Source organism: Entamoeba invadens (genome assembly GCF_000330505.1).
Source record: "Entamoeba invadens IP1 unplaced genomic scaffold scaff_1105074725027, whole genome shotgun sequence".
Taxonomy (NCBI): domain Eukaryota; phylum Evosea; order Mastigamoebida; family Endamoebidae; genus Entamoeba; species Entamoeba invadens.
The window spans coordinates 70,120-88,582 of record NW_004191732.1 but is presented as its reverse complement, the minus strand read 5'-3'; the positions used below and the strand labels follow the sequence as shown (position 1 = coordinate 88,582).

The 18,463-nt window shown below is 28.3% G+C and overlaps 4 protein-coding genes across 4 annotated transcripts; 3 read left to right on the top strand and 1 right to left on the bottom strand.

The window, feature by feature from the left end:
• Positions 1-3,352: 3,352 nt before the first annotated feature.
• EIN_089900 (actin, putative) lies at positions 3,353-3,742 on the bottom strand (the record flags this gene model as incomplete). Its single annotated transcript, XM_004183685.1, has 1 exon — positions 3,353-3,742. One exon carries the CDS (start codon positions 3,740-3,742, stop codon positions 3,353-3,355), a length of 390 nt encoding a protein of 129 aa, XP_004183733.1.
• A 10,239-nt stretch (positions 3,743-13,981) lies between these two features.
• Positions 13,982-16,245, top strand: EIN_089890 (hypothetical protein; the record flags this gene model as incomplete). The annotated part of the gene is made up of 2 exons (XM_004183684.1): positions 13,982-14,767; positions 14,824-16,245. The coding sequence occupies 2 exons, from the start codon at positions 13,982-13,984 to the stop codon at positions 16,243-16,245; spliced, it is 2,208 nt and encodes a 735-aa protein (XP_004183732.1).
• Positions 16,246-16,344: 99 nt separating this feature from the next.
• On the top strand, positions 16,345-16,851 carry EIN_089880 (hypothetical protein; the record flags this gene model as incomplete). The annotated part of the gene is made up of 1 exon (XM_004183683.1): positions 16,345-16,851. The coding sequence occupies one exon, from the start codon at positions 16,345-16,347 to the stop codon at positions 16,849-16,851; it is 507 nt and encodes a 168-aa protein (XP_004183731.1).
• A 725-nt stretch (positions 16,852-17,576) lies between these two features.
• On the top strand, positions 17,577-18,408 carry EIN_089870 (tyrosine kinase, putative; the record flags this gene model as incomplete). The annotated part of the gene is made up of 2 exons (XM_004183682.1): positions 17,577-17,789; positions 17,952-18,408. Coding segments are annotated over 2 exons (670 nt in total), but the record flags the coding sequence as incomplete, so codon positions are not given.
• Positions 18,409-18,463: the final 55 nt, after the last annotated feature.

The window sequence follows — 18,463 nt, the reverse complement described above, 5'->3', positions numbered from 1 at the left end:
TTTTGTCAAAAAAAGCCTTTGTAAAAACAATAAAAAATAGCAAAAAATAAAATATTTCTTTAATTTAAAAGTTGAATTAAATTAAATGAGGCCTTGTTAATTTAAATTCAATCAATACAAAAAAATATATATTATTTTTTTGAAATTACAAAACAATAACAATATTTATTTTTTATTTCGTAAATAATTTTTTCACCACCTCTAAAAATAGATTTTATTTACTATTTGATATGATATACAAATTAAATATATAGTAAATAGTAGACTGAGAATCCAGTCCGTTGCAAAAATAGAATGGTAAAACAAAATAAAACAAATTAATAAACGCATTTTGATTATGTTGTTATCCATTTTTTTGTTTATTTGAAAAAAAATAAATAATTACATTTTTGATTTTTAATTAACACATATTAAGTTATAAATTCAAAAAAAAATGTTTCTAAATACAAACAATCAATAATTTAATTATTAATAAAATTTCAAAATATTCGTTATAAATATCCAAAAATTCAGTTGATTATATGGAAGAAGACGCTCCTCAAATGACTTTTAAAAAAAGTCTTGTGTTTGGAACTATTTTGTTTTATCAACGAAAAGTGGAATATATTATTGTAACTATTGTAAATGGTGGTTTGAAAAAAAGAACATGTGCTTTGAAGGAAGAAAATGTTCATGTACATCAAAGTTTGATGCTAAGTGTCAAATTGATAATTGTAAAAAAAAACATATACATTCAAAAAGAAGGAAGGAAGCACAACAAACATGAACAAACACCTTAATGGTCACAAAGATATACAATTTGAGTACACACAAAAACCTTTGTCAAAACAAAACGAAATTTCATTTGCAGTGAACTTTGAACTTTTTAAATTTATTGTATCTGGAAGCCTTACTTTCAGGGTTATAAACAATGAACACATTAAAAAGGCGTTTGAAATCGCGAATTCCAATGTGAACGTGGTGTGTGATAATATAATGAGGGAAGGCATTTTGGAAGCAGAGTTTAGAAATGTTCAATTGGAAATTAAAAAGTCAATTGATGGTGTTGATCCCAAATTTTTATCTGCATCAACCGACATCATGAGCAAATACGGAACTTCTTTTATCACTGTCATTGTGCATTTTCCCAAGGAACAACTCGACTTTGTTCATGTTGTTATATCTGTCGATTATTTCCCAGAAGAACACACATGTGATAACATTTTAAATTATGTCACTACGTCACTCGGTTGTGTTGGAATTAAGGAAAAGATCGGGTTTTGTGTTGTTGACGGTGGAGCAAATAACAACAACCTTGTTAACCTTTGCACCAGAAAAATACATTGTTTTGTTCACAACTCCAATTTGTTGTTTGGTGACATCATTGAACACTACGAATGGCTTGGGACACTTCTTTTAAAACTGAACAAATTTGCTAGGTTAATTAAAGTGTCTCCAAAAGCAAAAAGTCAACTTAAAAACAAATGTCTTAGTCTGAACATAAAATTCCACTGTCTCCATGGGTATTGCAAAACCCGGTTCAATTCATGTTTTAGATGTTTTACTTCCTTTTTAAGTATAAAAAATGCCTTAACGGAAAATAAAGACATTAAAATCGAGGAATTTGAGTGGAATGCAATTGAGTCACTTTTGCCATTGACTGGTCTTTTAAACACATTTTACAACACATTTGCAGTTGAAAACATTTCAATACATTTTGTTATTCCACTTGTTAAACTTCTCAAAAAATGTTTTGAGACACGTGGAGAAAGTTGTAAAGTGGATTTGGATAAGGTTGAATACTATGAATGTGAAGATAATGCGGCTGAAAGTGAAATAGTCCAATTTGAAGAAACTGCTAATAATGACATCATCAACATGTATGACAACTTTGATTGGGAACTTTTTGGTATGAACTCCTTTTTGCTTAGGTTTGGTACGGGTTTGAATGACCCACTTTATTTGTTACCTTGCTACTTGTTTCCACAAACACGTGATGGTTATTTGACACAAGAAGAAAAGCAATTTTGTTTTGAAAAGCTTGTTTTTGAATTGGAAATAACTTATCATTCAATGAAAAACAGCCACAAATGGCAATGCTTGATTTTTTGGTGCTTCAGTCCTTTAATCCTCCAACTCAGAAAGCAAATCTAACAAGGGCTGCGGCTATAATGGAATTGTATGAGAGAGACAATAATGAAGCAGGACTCACCGTTGATAACTATTGGAAAAGAAATATGAATTCTGTTTTACTGTTTCACATGATACCTTTAGTAAAAAGTACCTCTTTCTTGAAACAACGAGCATCTCATGTGAAAGACTGTTTAGTCGTACTGAAACAATTTACAATGAATCTCGTGCTGAAATGGATCCATCTAAAGTTGCTAAACTTACTTTAATGAAATATCATTATTAAAGTTTGTTTTTGTTTTATGTTTTTAAACATAATAATTAACCCTTCGAGGACTGAAAATTTTTTATTTTTTTCTTTTTTTTCAGAAAAAAATTTCAAAAAATAATTTCACTTTTCCAAAAAATGAAAATAATGGCGACTTTTCATGAACAATTTAGAACGATTTTTGACTTATTTGAAAAAAAATTGTTCAACTCAAATTCAAACTTTTGAATTATTTATAAAACATTTCATCATTCATAAACTCAAATTAATTGGGTTTTGTTAAAGAGTTGTCCTTCAATCAATTAAAAATATAATTTAACAAATTAATATCAGTAATAAAATTAATACGAAAATAAACTGTTTTCATAAACAAATAAAAATGTTAATAAAAATTGATTAAATAATATTATCAGATATTCAAGTTTTTCAAAAACAAAATAAGAAACACATAAAAAGTGTGCACAATTGTGGGTTCAATATAACCAATAAGATTGCTTCAAACCAAAATAAAATAGAAACATAACAAAAATATTGTTGTTGAAATAAAATGGATTCCACTCAAACTAAAAATACTTAGAGAACCAAATAACATCAAAATATTACGATAAAAACCCGTTGTTTATTATCATTTTTGTTCGTTATTCATCTAACACAACAATAACATTAAATTAATTATCTTATATGGTAAAACAACGCTATAAAACATCAATTTAAGTCGAGAAAAATAGCAGTTTTGGATACATAATACAATGCGTGACAAAAGAATAATAAATTGTATAGTAATTTAAATTATAAATAAACTATAAAAAATCAACCTTTGAATAATATAACTGATAGTAAATTTATTATATATATATATTATGATTGATTATAACAATAATTATAATAATATTAAAACTAAACCAAATAAACACCAATATGAATATAATTAAATTGAGCCAAGCATGAACAGTTTTGATTATGCTTATTCGTTTTTCATTTGCAACTTTCTCCTTCTCTTGTCTGTAGTTGATTTTTGGATTGATTTCCACCAGACAAAAAGATGTTTCCGTACAAATCCTTTCTGATGTCGACATCGCACTTCATGATTGAGTTGTAAATTGTCTCGTGGATACATGATGCTTCCATACCAAGGGATGATAACTGTAAAAGTGCTTCTGAGCGTCTGAATCTCTTGTTGCCAATTGTGATGAATTGGCCATCTGGAAGTTCGTTTGACTTCTCGAGTTCTGATGATGAGGCAGCCTTCTGCATCTCTTCGTTGAAGTCAAGAGCGACATTGCAGAGCTTCTTATTGATGTCTCTGACAATTTCTCTTTCAGCAGCTGTAATGAAAGCATAACATCTCTCAGTCAAGATCTTCATGAGGTAGTCTGTGAGATCACGACCAGCAAGATCAATTCTGAGGATGGTGTGTGAGAAACCTCATTAGATTGGGATGGCGGGAAGAGTGCTTTTGGTCATCCGAATCTCTCGTTTCCAATGGTAATAATTTCACTGTTTGAAAATTTGTTTTATTTTTCGAGTTTCGATGATGAAGCAGATTTTTGCATTTTTTCGTCAAATTAAATGCAAGGCGGCAAAGTTATTTATATTAATAAGTAATTACTTATTTTTTGAATTTTTATTTCAAATATAATAAGAAATTTGTGTGTTATTTCACACAATTATTTAATGTTGATTTACGATATTTATTTGATATTCAAATGTTTTTTCGGGATATAAGGATTAAAAAATGATAATTTTTGATTATAATGTTGTTTTGCACATTGTTGTTGTTTAAAATAGTGCAACTTGAAACTATAAATCTATCAATAACAAATCTTGAAATAACCAACTCAATTATTGTGTTTATTTAAATTTATATCGGGTATTTTCTTTGTTTTATCACAAACTTTTTTGTTTTGTAGCAAATTACGTTGTATTATGTAAGATTTAATTAGTACTTTTAATTAATTTAAACCATTTTATTGTTTAGCAATCTCCAAATAAAAACGCAAAAATGTTCTTTGCATTTTATTTGTTAAAATAGTTTTTATTAATTAAAAATAACTATAAATGAATTGCATGAAGTAAAGTTTTGAACAAAACGGGGTAACCTTACTGTATTTATTTTTAAAATTTTAAACAAAAACGTCTATTTAAAAACACAAAACACAAAACACAATTAGTTACAAAATCAATCGAAAAACAATACATTATAAATTATCTACTATTTTTAACTATAATTGTTAATAATATTATAAGTAACATTTATATGTCTATTTCTCATTGTTCCATTGTCGTGGAATAAGAGATAGTCGTTAATTCATAATATTCTTTAAAATCACCTTTTAAAACAATAATTTTTATCATTTTTTTGTTTTTTGGTGTGTTTGAATAACATTATTTTACCATTATTGTCATTTAAAAAAAACAAATTATTATTTTATTATTATTATATTATTATTTTGGACTCTATATTATTAATGGTAAAATAATATTAGAAATATAGTTTGTTATCAATTCTAACATCCAAATAAATTAAATTGTCATCTATATAACAACTACATCAAGTATATCACATATAATCATTTTTTGATCATTCACTAAACCAGTGTGTTTCTGTTTATATAAATTATATGCTTATTTGTTTTGTTTTAAATTTGAACGATATGTTTTCAGTCAAAACGCGCTTTATTACAAACACTATGTATCTTCTATAATGATAACATTATAATAAGGGTCATTATATCATTTTTGTTATAATTATGCATAAAATTACAATATAGTTTTAATTACACAACAATGTTAAATCAATGTGATCACTTATCACTTAGATGAAATCACATTGTAGTAAAGATACGTTTATTATGTGTTATTGTGTCAAAATTATGTCTGTTAGAGTAACTATAATATATAACAATCATAATTATAAAACTATTATGAATTACATGATTAATTTTAATAATTTATTATTTATTTTATTATAAATTATAGTTTAAAATGTTGTCATTGGTTTTGGTTGTGTTGTTTTTACACTTGTGTTTTTCTTTGTTTTTCATTATCTCTATACATTTACTATAAGTTTTTTGTTTGTTGCCCAAAAATGCATAATTCGAAAATGAATAAACAGTGGCTGCAAAATAAACAATTATTTACCAAATACAAATCTTTATATTCTAAATAGATTGCATAAAACACGTTTTGCCTTTTGTTTTTGTTTGAAAATGATAAAAAAACAATTACAAACAATGAATTCATATCTTGCTTCCTCGACAGTGGCACGACGTGAAATTCAATAGATGACCATAGAACCTCGTGGTGATCAAAGTTTATACAAACGCGACTATATTAACTGTTTAAGTCATTTTATAAATTTTTCTCGATTTTGCGATTTTTGATACTTTTGAAAATGTATTTTAGTTATTTTTTGTATATTTTACATTTATTTTCTTTAAGATTTATTTTTCAAAGTCAGAACAAACAAAAGTGTCTTTTCGTCTTATCTTATTTCTTTTACAAAAAAATAGCAAAACCCAATTTTTAAAATTATTGTATTTTTCAAAGTTTACAAAAAAAATCTATTTATTTTCCTTTGTAATTGTTTTTGAGATCAATTGCATATTGAAATTTCAAGACACCTCAAAGTCTATGCTTTATTATTTTTTCTTTGTTATTTTATGATGCAATTGATTTTGAATATTCTGGACCAGTATGTTTTATGATGCAATTTGGTCTTTGTTATATTTTATAATTAATTTTATTATTGTTATAAGTTGTGGTCATCTCAATAAAATTGTGATCTGACTTTTCCATTGAACCGTGGCTTGTTTCTGAAAGGATCAAGCAAAAAAGTGAACCTTTGTTCATCCCAACTTCAACAAAAAATTCACTTTTTTTTACTATAATTTATAACAATTTACTATAAAAATTTACTAGAGCCGTCGTTCCAGGGTGTCTAGCTTTTTTTGAAAAAATTAAAGAAAAAAAGATCACATTTACATTACAATTGACTAAGATTTTTATTTTTTTACAAATTTTGATTTTTCCCATCCTCGAAGGGTTAAATAAAAATATTAAAAAAACAAAACTAATTATTAATAATACGAGTGTCTGTCTGTTTGTGTGTATTAGTATCGGTTTTAAAAACAAATTTTGGTGCATCAAAGAAGTTTTTATCGTGTTTTTAGAGCTTTAATTTGGCAAATTAGTCGGTTTGTAAATACAGAACGGGTTATCGGGTTTTTAAAACCGATGACTTTTCCATTTTTAGTTATCAGGAGAAAAACAATTGTGGTTGCGCTGAATAACAATTGTTTGTACTGATAATTATTTATGTAAAAAATTAGTTATGTTGTGTTTGTTTTTAAAATAAATGTTTTTACTTTTGTTATATATTTTATTCAAATCTTTTTGTTTTTTTTTGAATAAAAAAACGAAATTGTTTTTGCCTTAAACAAATAAAAAAACCAAAAGTATTTTAAATTTACACAAAGAAAACAAAATGGTTTAATTGTTCAAAAAAAGATTAAAATTGTTCGGTTTGTAAATATTAATTTGAACCGTAAACTATTTTTGCTTCAAATTCGCAGTCTAGTAAATAGGATTTTTAGTATTAATTTGGTCTAGTTCCAGAATTCAAGAATAATACCTATAATTCACATTGAGTCACTAGATAACGAGTAAGACAAAACATAGTAGGCTCAGTTGGCCGCATTCAAACGTTCTCTTTGTGCACTGTTTCACCCACTTTCCGAGTCCTCCATTGGCGTGGATTTCCCCGAACCCCCCGCAAGCGGAAGAATAACATCCAAGTCCGCACAGCACGGACAATGAAAATGAGTGACATGGGGATGCACAAACAGTAGCTAAAAGGAATACTTATTTCAAAAAACACTCTTGACAAATATTTTATTTTGGTTCATGTAATTGTCGAAAAAGCTGTTAACTATAATTGCAACTCGTATATTTTTAATTATAAACAAATTAACATTAATTTTTATAAATAAAATATCAATAAATTGCTTTATGATTAATAATCGTATAAATCTTTAGATTGAAAATTTGTAATTATCAAGTTTTTGTAGTAGTATGTAAATTTGGTTACCTCGTCGCTCGGGACCTTTCCCTCCGGTCAGGTCATCCTCGCTGGGGAACCCTTCGGGTCCCCTTCTTGCACCGAATTTACTTTATTAAAGTACTCCGGGTTCGCGTTTTCAACGCTCTCATCCTCCGTACTTTTTTCTACCTTATATATATTAATAAATAAAACTCCCGCTTGAAAAAAAAGAACAGGGTAACTATTGAAAAAATAGTACGGCTATTTATAACCTAATTTGAGATTAAAAATATTTTTGGAACAATTTTTGTACTTTTTTATTTTTTATTTTATAAAAATGCAAACCAAAGTTGAAACTCTAAATAAAACAATTATCGAGATTCCTTATGGAGTCAAATATTTATCTGAAATAGAAGGATTTAATTCTCCAAACGGTATTTTAAATAAAGTTTTACCAAATGTGGGAGGAACTCATTTTGCGATAGTTTCCAAATATCCTTCAATTATATGTTCTCCTAGAATCGGAATGTTAGAATCTAAAATGAAACAACATAAAGGTTTTCTTTTTGTTAAAGAAGGTTCTAAAGATAAAGAAACGATATGTGATTATTTATATTGTAATCCTAATCCTAAAATATTAGTAACATATGATTCTTTCCATAAATTAATTGTAAACATTCCAAACATTAACAGATTTAGAATAATTGTAGATGAATTTCAATTTATTCTATCTGATTCTTCTTTTAAATTAAATACATTAACAAGATTCTTAAATGCATTATCTGGTTTACAACGTGTTACATACTTATCTGCCACTCCAATTCCTGATAAATATATCGAATTATTACCACAATTATCAAATTTACCTTATTATGAATTTAAATGGATGAATAATGATAAAAAAACAATATATTTTGACGAGAAACTCATGCCGAAGGCTGATGATTCTGGAAACATGTCTAACAATTTTGCCACAAATACTTCTGATTATATTATTAAATCTAAAAAATCAAACAATCCTCTTGAATACATGATTAATTATTTGAAAACATGTAAATCTGGTATTTATGAAAAGAAAAATGAATTGAAGCTAAAGAAATAGTAATATTCATTAATTCTATCAGTTCTATACTTAAGATGTGTTATAAATCAGGATTAGATAAAAATGATGTTAATATTTTAATTAGTAATAATGACGATAATGTTAATAAAATTAACAATTTTAATAAGAAATATAATACTAATTATGAAATAGGAAGTCTGAAAATAGATGAAATAATAGATGATACTGAACACTTGGATTATTTTGGAAGAGTTGTAAACACCAATTATAAAAATGCTTATGCTAGAAATAATAAACGATTTACATTTTGTTCTAAAGCTTATTCAGCTGGTTGTGATTTTTATAGTACTTGCGCTAAAACATTTGTTATTAATAATGTTAAATCTAATATCATGTTTGATATTTCAACTGAATTATTGCAAATTATTGGTAGACAACGTTTAGATTGTAATCCTTTTAAAAATGAATTAACATTTATTTACACAACATCTTTAACAGAAAAGAAAGATAATTTAGACAAGGATTTAATTAAAGCTGAAAAGTTTATTGAAAATTACAATAGATTAGATTTGGAAGTTAAAGAAGATATTAATAAAGAAATCATGACAAAGATTACCGGGCAAAATGCATATCGAGAAGAACATGATATATTTAAAAATTATATTTATTTGGATAATGAAATATTTAAATTAAATAATTTAGCAATTTGTTGTTATAAATTAAATAAAGAAATGTTAGAATAAATGTATAAATCTAAAACTGAAGTTGATAATTATATTAATAATATATTTAAAAATTATAAAGAAGATAAATCCAAAATAATAAATACACATGTAACATATATAAATTGTGCTGAATTATACATTAATTTAATTAAAGATCCAATTAAGAACAAATTTGATTTAGAAATTATTAATAATACATATCAGTAGTATATAAATTATGTGGATTTAGGGTGCACCCTCATTTTATCTATATTTTCTAATAATTTAACAAAAATCGTGAGGGGACGAGTAATTTGAATTTTCACAAAATTCTGGATTAAGAGTTCCAATTATTTTTTCAATATGGAGCTTAAACTACTATTTGCGAACTACCTCCTCGCTACTTTATCGAAATCGATATTATAGCAATTTATATAGTAAATTTATATTAATGTAGTAATCTAAGTTTTATAGTAAATTTATATTAATGTAATTTTTATCTTCCTTAAAATGACGGAACAGTATATGAATGAAGCGTTTAGAAAGTATATTGAGCTTTGTCCTTTACGGTTCTTCGAACCTAAGGACCGTAGGTCCTTACGACTCTTATATAATTTAAATACAGATGAAGATATTGACATCCCATAACCTATTATTGTTAAAAATAAAAGTATCTATTTATAAATATTAATTTTCAAATAATTTACTAACATCTAAATTATTAACAGTAATATAATGTTCTAATATTGGAAGCATCTTATTTATAATTCCATCTCTCATATTATTTTGATTGTTTTCTAATTCTTCTATTTTATTAAGTAATAATACTAATTGTTCTTGCTTTTCGCCCTCTATATTTTTGACTTTATTATCAAGATCACTTTTAGTAATTCTAACTTGTTTCTTTATTAATGTTTGTTTACCTTTAATTTTACAAAATACATAACCATTAATATAAATTGTAGCATTTAAATCTTTTGTATTGATTGAGTTAACTTCTGGATTATTATTAATATATCTATTGATTTCTTTGTTACATTGTTTTAACATATCTTTTTTTTAAATTGTATTTGTATATTATCTTCTGTAAAGCTATAATATGTTTAGAAGTAATATCGGATAAAGTTTCAACCTTTGGCAAAACTCTTTGCTCACCACATCTAAAAGATGTGTCGATGCTTCGCTCAGCCTTCGGCATAAGTTTCTCGTCAATATAATATTCATCTTCACTCTCATTTGAAGAATAAGACATACCAAATGCTGTTTTTGGTGTTGCATCGGAGATGCCGCTTCGCGTTGGAGCTTTGCTGGAACTTTGTGTCGCTTCTCTTACTTTAATAATTTCAGAAGTATCCATTTGTTTTAATTGGTCCGTCTTTGTAGTTTGATTTGTTTTGTCTGAAGATAACAAATTTTTGAAAAATGTTTTTAATGAATTTGATTTTGATTGAGAAGTATTGAGCTTTGCTGCGTCTGAGACGCCACTACGTGTTACGACTTCGTTATCTGTACTCATTTATATGAGAATAAAAATAAAAATATATTATTTATACATTACTAAATAAATTATTAATAAAGTAATATAACAATATTATTATAATATCTATAAAAATAACATACTAAATAGATGTCTTCAGATAAGATGTAAAATATATTACTTTGTTTTTACAGTTTATGAAATATCTATTAAATTATCATTAATGCAATTTCGTTAATATAAAATATTCTACCATCTTTTCCTTTACAATAACCATGATCCATAAAGTTTTGAAATTTTTGATAATTATCTTTATTATTTAAACACATCGATATTTCATAACCTTTTTGAATAACATTAGGACTAACATAATATTTTACAATTATATCTTTTATATTATTATTTCTAATAAATTGATTAAAGTATTCTTTAAATTTATTAATTCTTGTTTTAAATTTAATATAATTACATTCTAAGTTAGCTACATCTTTATTATCTTCTTCATTATAATAAACATAATCATTTATGTCTTCACTTGATTCATCAGAATAATCATGATTTTCTATATTATTTTCACTTTCAAGTTCAGTTACATGTTCACTAATATTTTCACTTACATTTTCAGAATCATTTGTAAATTCATCAGCCTTCGGCATGAGTTTCTCGTCAATATCTTCATCTGTATTTAAATTATATAAGAGTCGTAAGGACCTACGGTCCTTAGGTTCGAAGAACCGTAAAGGACAAAGCTCAATATACTTTCTAAACGCTTCATTCATATACTGTTCCGTCATTTTAAGGAAGATAAAAATTACATTAATATAAATTTACTATAAAACTTAGATTACTACATTAATATAAATTTACTATATAAATTGCTATAATATCGATTTCGATAAAGTAGCGAGGAGGTAGTTCGCAAATAGTAGTTTAAGCTCCATATTGAAAAAATAATTGGAACTCTTAATCCAGAATTTTGTGAAAATTCAAATTACTCGTCCCCTCACGATTTTTGTTAAATTATTAGAAAATATAGATAAAATGAGGGTGCACCCTAAATCCACATAATTTATATACTACTTTGTATATTTTCATTATATTGTTATTATCAAATCTTTTCTAAAATAATACCAATTCGACGTAAAAACATCTAATATCTCAAATTGTTACATAATTATTTCTAACAAATTATTAAAATGTTTTTAGTAGATATATTTAGAGTAATAATCATAAATGTTTATTATTAAAATAAATAATAATTAAATTAAATAATCAATAAATTGATTTAGTTGTTGTCTTTTTTAATTTTATTAAAAAATTTAATATGATAAACAACAATAATGAGCTTTTTAAAAAAAACTTTCGATTTTTATCATTGAAAGTTGTAAATAAACAACAAAACACGTTAAAATATTAATTTAAGTTTGAAAACTAGTAGATTACATTACAAAAATATAATGATTTTTCATTATTTATTTATATTTTAAAAGAAGAGTTTCAATTTAAAAATACAGAAACACATCAATATTTTGTAGCATTTACAAAAATATATGGTAATAATTCGGTTATCATTTCAATGTTATTTCAAAAAATATACATATATAAATACAGAATAAAACTCACTTCAATATTTAATGGTTATATTAGTTGTATTGATTATATTGAGTTATACTTTATCCTTTGCAATGTCAATTGAGTGGTGCAAGTATTCCAACAATATAACATGTGTTCCATTTGGAAAAGAATGTGAAAGGAATTTTCAATGGAGTTTATCAACTGAAAGAATTCATTTGCCTTTCATTGGTGATGGTTTTATTATTAAATGTGAAGAAAAAACACTCCTAGAAGTGACTATAAACTCAAAAAACACATTTAATCTAACCTTCGATACCACACTAAATACATACATATACTCTTCAAAAATAAACAATTTTACTTTGGTATTACATCACCCACAAAATAAAACCATATTTGAAAATAAAAAAGAAGTCCTTAAAACTTCTTGTACAAACTGTAAAAAGTGTTGGGTCGAAACTGATTGTTTAAATTGTAATGATGGGTATTATTTATCAAACAATTCATGTTATTCTTGCAATTCAAATTGCAAGACTTGTTATGATTATACCAATTATGGGTGTTTATCATGCACAGATGGTCAATACACCACACAAATTTCAAAGTGTCTAAATTGTTTTTATTCATGTGCTACGTGTTCTGGTGGAACATCCGATGATTGTTTAACGTGTCGAAATGGTTATTACATGTAAGGTTCAAGCAGGTGTTTAATTTGTCATAGTTGGTGTTTAACATGTTATGGTGGTTCAAATACAGAATGCAACACTTGTAATTATGGGTATTATTTACAAGGATCAAACACGTGTCTTCCATGTTCCTCTGAATGTATCACTTGTGTTGGAACTTCAAACTATTGTTTGACTTGTCAAAATTCTTATTATATGTTTGGAAACACGTGTATAAAATGTGATTCATCATGTAAAACTTGTTATGGAAGTCTACCAAACAATTGTAAAACATGCAGGTCTAAATATTATTTCATGGATGGATATTGTCTTAAATGTGATCCATCGTGTAATGATTGTAATGGAACAGGGCCAAATAATTGTTTGAAATGCCCATTTTCTTATTATTTGACGAATGGATATTGTATACAATGTGATTCATCATGTAGCACTTGTAATGGTAAAGAACGATACAATTGTTTGTCATGCCCCTTTTCTTATGGTGTCTCAGCTGGATATTGTGTAAAGTGCGATTCATCGTGTTTAGATTGTTTCAGTGTTTATTCTGATGATTGTTTATCATGTTTTGATCATTATTATCTGGATGTAAAAAAAATGTATTAAGTGTGATACATCTTGTAACAAATGTAATGGACCTAATGTTAATAATTGTTTGTCATGTTACGCTTATTATTATCTTGAAAATGGGTATTGTTTGAAGTGTGATTATTCATGCAATACTTGTTCAACAAGTGGATCTGACAAATGCTTAACTTGCAAAAATTTTTATTTTTATTCAAATGGGTACTGTTTAAAATGCAGTCCAAATTGTAATACTTGTAATGGAACAGCTGACAAAAATTGCCTTTCATGTAAAACTGGATTTAATTTAATAGACGGATATTGTATTCCTTGTCATCCTAATTGTCAAAGTTGCAGTTGAAATTATTCAAACAATTGTGATGAATGTAAATATAGTTTTTATTTAACTAATGGGTCTTGTATTCAATGTCCTCCCAATTGCTATTATTGTAAAGGGTTAAAATGTTTGACTTGTTATTGGAATTATTACTTATCTAATGATGAATGTCATGAATGTCATTCTGAATGTTATTATTGTGACGGTCCCGAAAGAACAAATTGTACTGGGTGTTCAAATGGAAAATATCTTGATTATGATCACGGGGAATATAATCACACGTGTTTACCTTGCCAACCCAATTGCAAGTATTGTGATAATTACAATACTTGTTATGAATGTGTATCTGGGTATTACTTTTCGAATGATGGAATGTGTGTTAAGTTTGGAAATGACTTGTGTGCGTCTGGAAATAGTTTTAATCAGTGTTTCAAATGTATTTTTGGATATTATTTGGACAAAAATGATTGTTTCAAATGTTCCAATATATGCACACAATGTTTTGGACCAACAACAGATCAGTGTTATTATTGTGTTGATGGTTATTATATCGCTTCTAGCACATGCCTTCAGTGTTCTTCGACTTGTCAAACATGCAAAGACAATTCAACTATTTGTATGTCCTGTGAGCCGGGGTCAAGGTATTTGTGGAACTACCAGTGTATTGCTTGTGATAATTGTAACCCCGGGCATTGTATATCAAATACAACAAAGTGTGATTCGTGTTCTGACGGATTTTATTCAGAAAATGGACTATGTCAAACTTGTGATTCTATTTGTCTCACATGCTGGGGTTCTCCTTCGAAATGTTGGTCTTGTAAACCGGGAACTTATTTTGCAAATGCGACTTGTCTCACATGTGATGCAAATTGTGAGACCTCTGGGTGTCACACGACTTTGGGGTGCACAAATTGAAAACCTGGATACTTCCCAAAAAATCTTAAATGTAGTCAATGCAGTGAAATGACAAATTGCGTTACTTGCAGCCAAACTGAACAAAAGTGTTTGACATGTACATCAGGTATTTCATATCTTAACTTAAATGGTTTGTGTTCACCTTTCGATTCGTCTTGCCAAACGTGTAACACAGATGGAAGTTGTAATGGTTGTATTGATAATTATGTTCCATATGTAGTCAACAATGGATCATGTCAGGAATGTTATTCTTTTGACCCGAATTGTAATTTTTGTGAAAACAATCAATTCAGAGAATGCACACAATGTGCAGGAAATTATTACTTGAATCCGAACGGTACTTGTTCTCCATGTGATTCTTCTTGTGAGTATAACGGGTGCAATAAAAAGACTGGAATATGTGAGACGTGTGCAGTGGGCTACACCAAACAAACAGTAGATAGTGTTCAATGCCAGTTGTGTAGTTCATTTGATCCCGATTGTTCGAGTTGTTCACAAACTACCAGAAAATGCACAATGTGTATTAATGGCAAATATCCAAGTTCATCATCACCTTTTTCTTGTGTTTATTGTCATGAAACTTGTTCAGAAGGATGTTCAAATACAACGGGAAATTGCATTTCTTGTTTTAATGAGCAATACACAATCAACCCATCAAACCCAAAACAATGTCAGAGTTGTTATGAATTTGACCCACATTGTTTGTATTGTTCAACAACAGAACGGAAATGTATTTTGTGTCAATATGATTTTGCATATTTGGTCAATGACGTTTGTGTGTTATGTGATTCAACATGTTCTTCGTGTGATTCAAATGGTATTTGTTGGCAATGCAAAGACAATTACGTGTGTAATGAACCAAAGACAAAACAGTGTTTGAGTTGCAACTCATTTGACCCAAACTGTGAAAAGTGTGATTCTTCGAGTTCAAGAAATTGCACTAAATGCAAAACCAAGTACTACCCCAATACATCCACATACAAATGCCAACTCTGTGATTCGACATGTGGCAATCAATGCAATCCAACAAATGGATATTGCACTGGTTGTATGAGCAACTACGTTTTATACACAAACAAAAACCAGTTGACATGCCAAAGTTGTTCACAAATGGACCCACATTGCAATTTGTGTGCGACAGACTTTTCAAGAAAGTGTGTTGAGTGTTTGACTGGGTACTACCCAGATTTGTTAGGAACATGTGTGTTGTGTGATCCTTCATGTAAAGATAAATGCAACAAACGAACAGGATACTGTGAGTCCTGTATTGCTAATTATGTTCTAATTTCATCTGAAAATCCTAAATGTCAAAAATGCAATGAATTTGAAACAAATTGCAAAACTTGTTCACCTGATAACAATAGAAAGTGTGTTGAATGCAATACAAATTACTATCCAAATACAAGTAATGATACAGATGTAAACTTTGCCATTCTTTTTGTGGGGGTTCATGCAGTGGTACAACAGGTGCGTGTACCGGTTGTTCATCAAATTACGTCTTTTCAATAACAAACAATTTAGTGTGTGAACCATGCTCAAATTTTGATTCAAACTGTTTGACATGTGACTCGACATATCAGAGAAAATGCAGTGTGTCGAACAAGTGGGATGTATCCAAGCGACTCAACAGACACATGCGTCTCATGTGATGCTACATGCAACGGAAAATGCGATCAAACAACAGGCAAGTGCAATGGTTGTATCAACAATTACGTGTTTGAAGCAACAAAGAGTCATGTATGTGTTGCTTGTAAATCGTTTGATCAGAATTGCAAGATCTGTTCACCCGATTACAACAGAAAATGTGTTGAGTGTGAAAGTGGATTCTATCCAAATCAAAGTGGCGTTTGTGTACAATGTAACACAACCATCACAAACTGTAAATCGTGTAGTACAAGAGAAAACAAGTGCTTTTCATGTCAAGACCCATATTACCTCTTCAACCAAACGTGTTTGAGTTGTTCTTCTGGAACTTATAATAACACCGAAACATCATGTGAAAAGTGTTTTATTGGCATCCCAAATTGTCAAGTTTGTTCAACTAAAAAAGTTGGAATTCCTGTTTGCACCACTTGTTATTCGCCATATGCATTGATTCACAAACCATTTTTGTGATTTGTGTGTACAACCAAAAGTTACAGCACACAACCAAGAGAAATGTGAAACTAATGAAAATGGGTGCGCAACTGCCTTCAATAAACAACAATGTTTGAGATGTTCAGATGGATATTATTTGTCAAATAATAAATGTGTATCAGCAACTAATTGTGTAAACAAATCTACATTATCTAAAGTGTCTTGTAACTGTTCGTATCAAATATCAGTAAACTCTGATTGCCAAAGCGCTGTATCAAAATGCAAATATCAGAAAAACTACAAAAATCAAATGGAATGCATTCAATGTGAAGATAAATATGTTTTTAACGATAATATTTGTCAAGTTGTTGCTAACATATCAACTCGAAACAATGTCGTTTATCAATGTGAAAATGGCAATAATTTGAATGAAAACAATCAATGTGTGAAATGTACAGACAATTCATTAATTTGTATAAATTACAATTCAAACACTATAATTATGACTTGTGTAAAAAATAAAGTTTATGACGTTGAAACAATGAGTTGTATTGGTGATATTAATTGTTTGAAATACAGCAAAGATTATTGTTCACAATGTGTTGATGTTAATATGGAACTCAAATATGGTAAATGCTCAGTGTGTTCAATACCAAATTGTAAATGTTGTGAAGGTGGAAAATGCAAAAAGTGCAATGAAAAATATGTGATACAACCAAATGGGTTTTGTGTCGAACAAAGTGAAGTTGGGTGTGTCAAAGCTGATGGTTTTTTGTTCGCAATGTAAAGAAGGGTTTAGCCCGATAGAAACTCTCAACAAAATAGAAAAATATGATTTTTGTATTCCAATTTCTCAATCTCAAATTGCTGACTGTAAATACTCACTGATTTCACAATTCAAATGTGTTGAATGTTTGGACACTTTCAAACTGAAAAATGGAAATTGTTCAGAAAAAATTGACGACAATGAAAACAATGTTACTAACACAAAACAAGTGATAAAAGGTGGTTAAACCTCGTGTTTCACTCGAACCAACAAAGGGTGTGAGAGATGCAATTCTGGTTACTATAACATGAACAGTGAATGTGAGTTGTGTTCGAATCACTGTGATAATTGTTATAATACAACTTATTGTTAGACATGCGATCCACAGTATTACCTGTCCTCCACCTTTACATGTGAACCACTTGGCAATTTATTTACAAAATGTGAATTGACTCTGCCAACAGGTGGTGGATGTGCAATTTGCAAAGACCACTATTACAAACAAAAAACAGACTGCATTTCTTGTGATGAGTCGTGTGGTACTTGTGTTGATGGCACTTCTTGTTTGAGTTGCCGAAACGAATATTTCAAACTATCTGGCAGTGAAAATAAATTTTGTGTATCATATGACAACTTGACGAATTGTGAAACAAAAACGCCGATTGGGTGTGTAAAATGTGAGAATGGATATTTCTTAGATAATTACATTTGCAAAAGTTGTTCTGATAACTGCATTTCGTGTGACAACGATCAAAATTGTAAAATCTGTGTTGAAAACGATTATGTGTTGGTTGACTCGCAGTGTGTGAATTACAAAAGTATTGAATTTTGTTTGTCTGCATACAATTCAAAGTGCACAGAATGTGAAGGCTTCACAAACCAAGT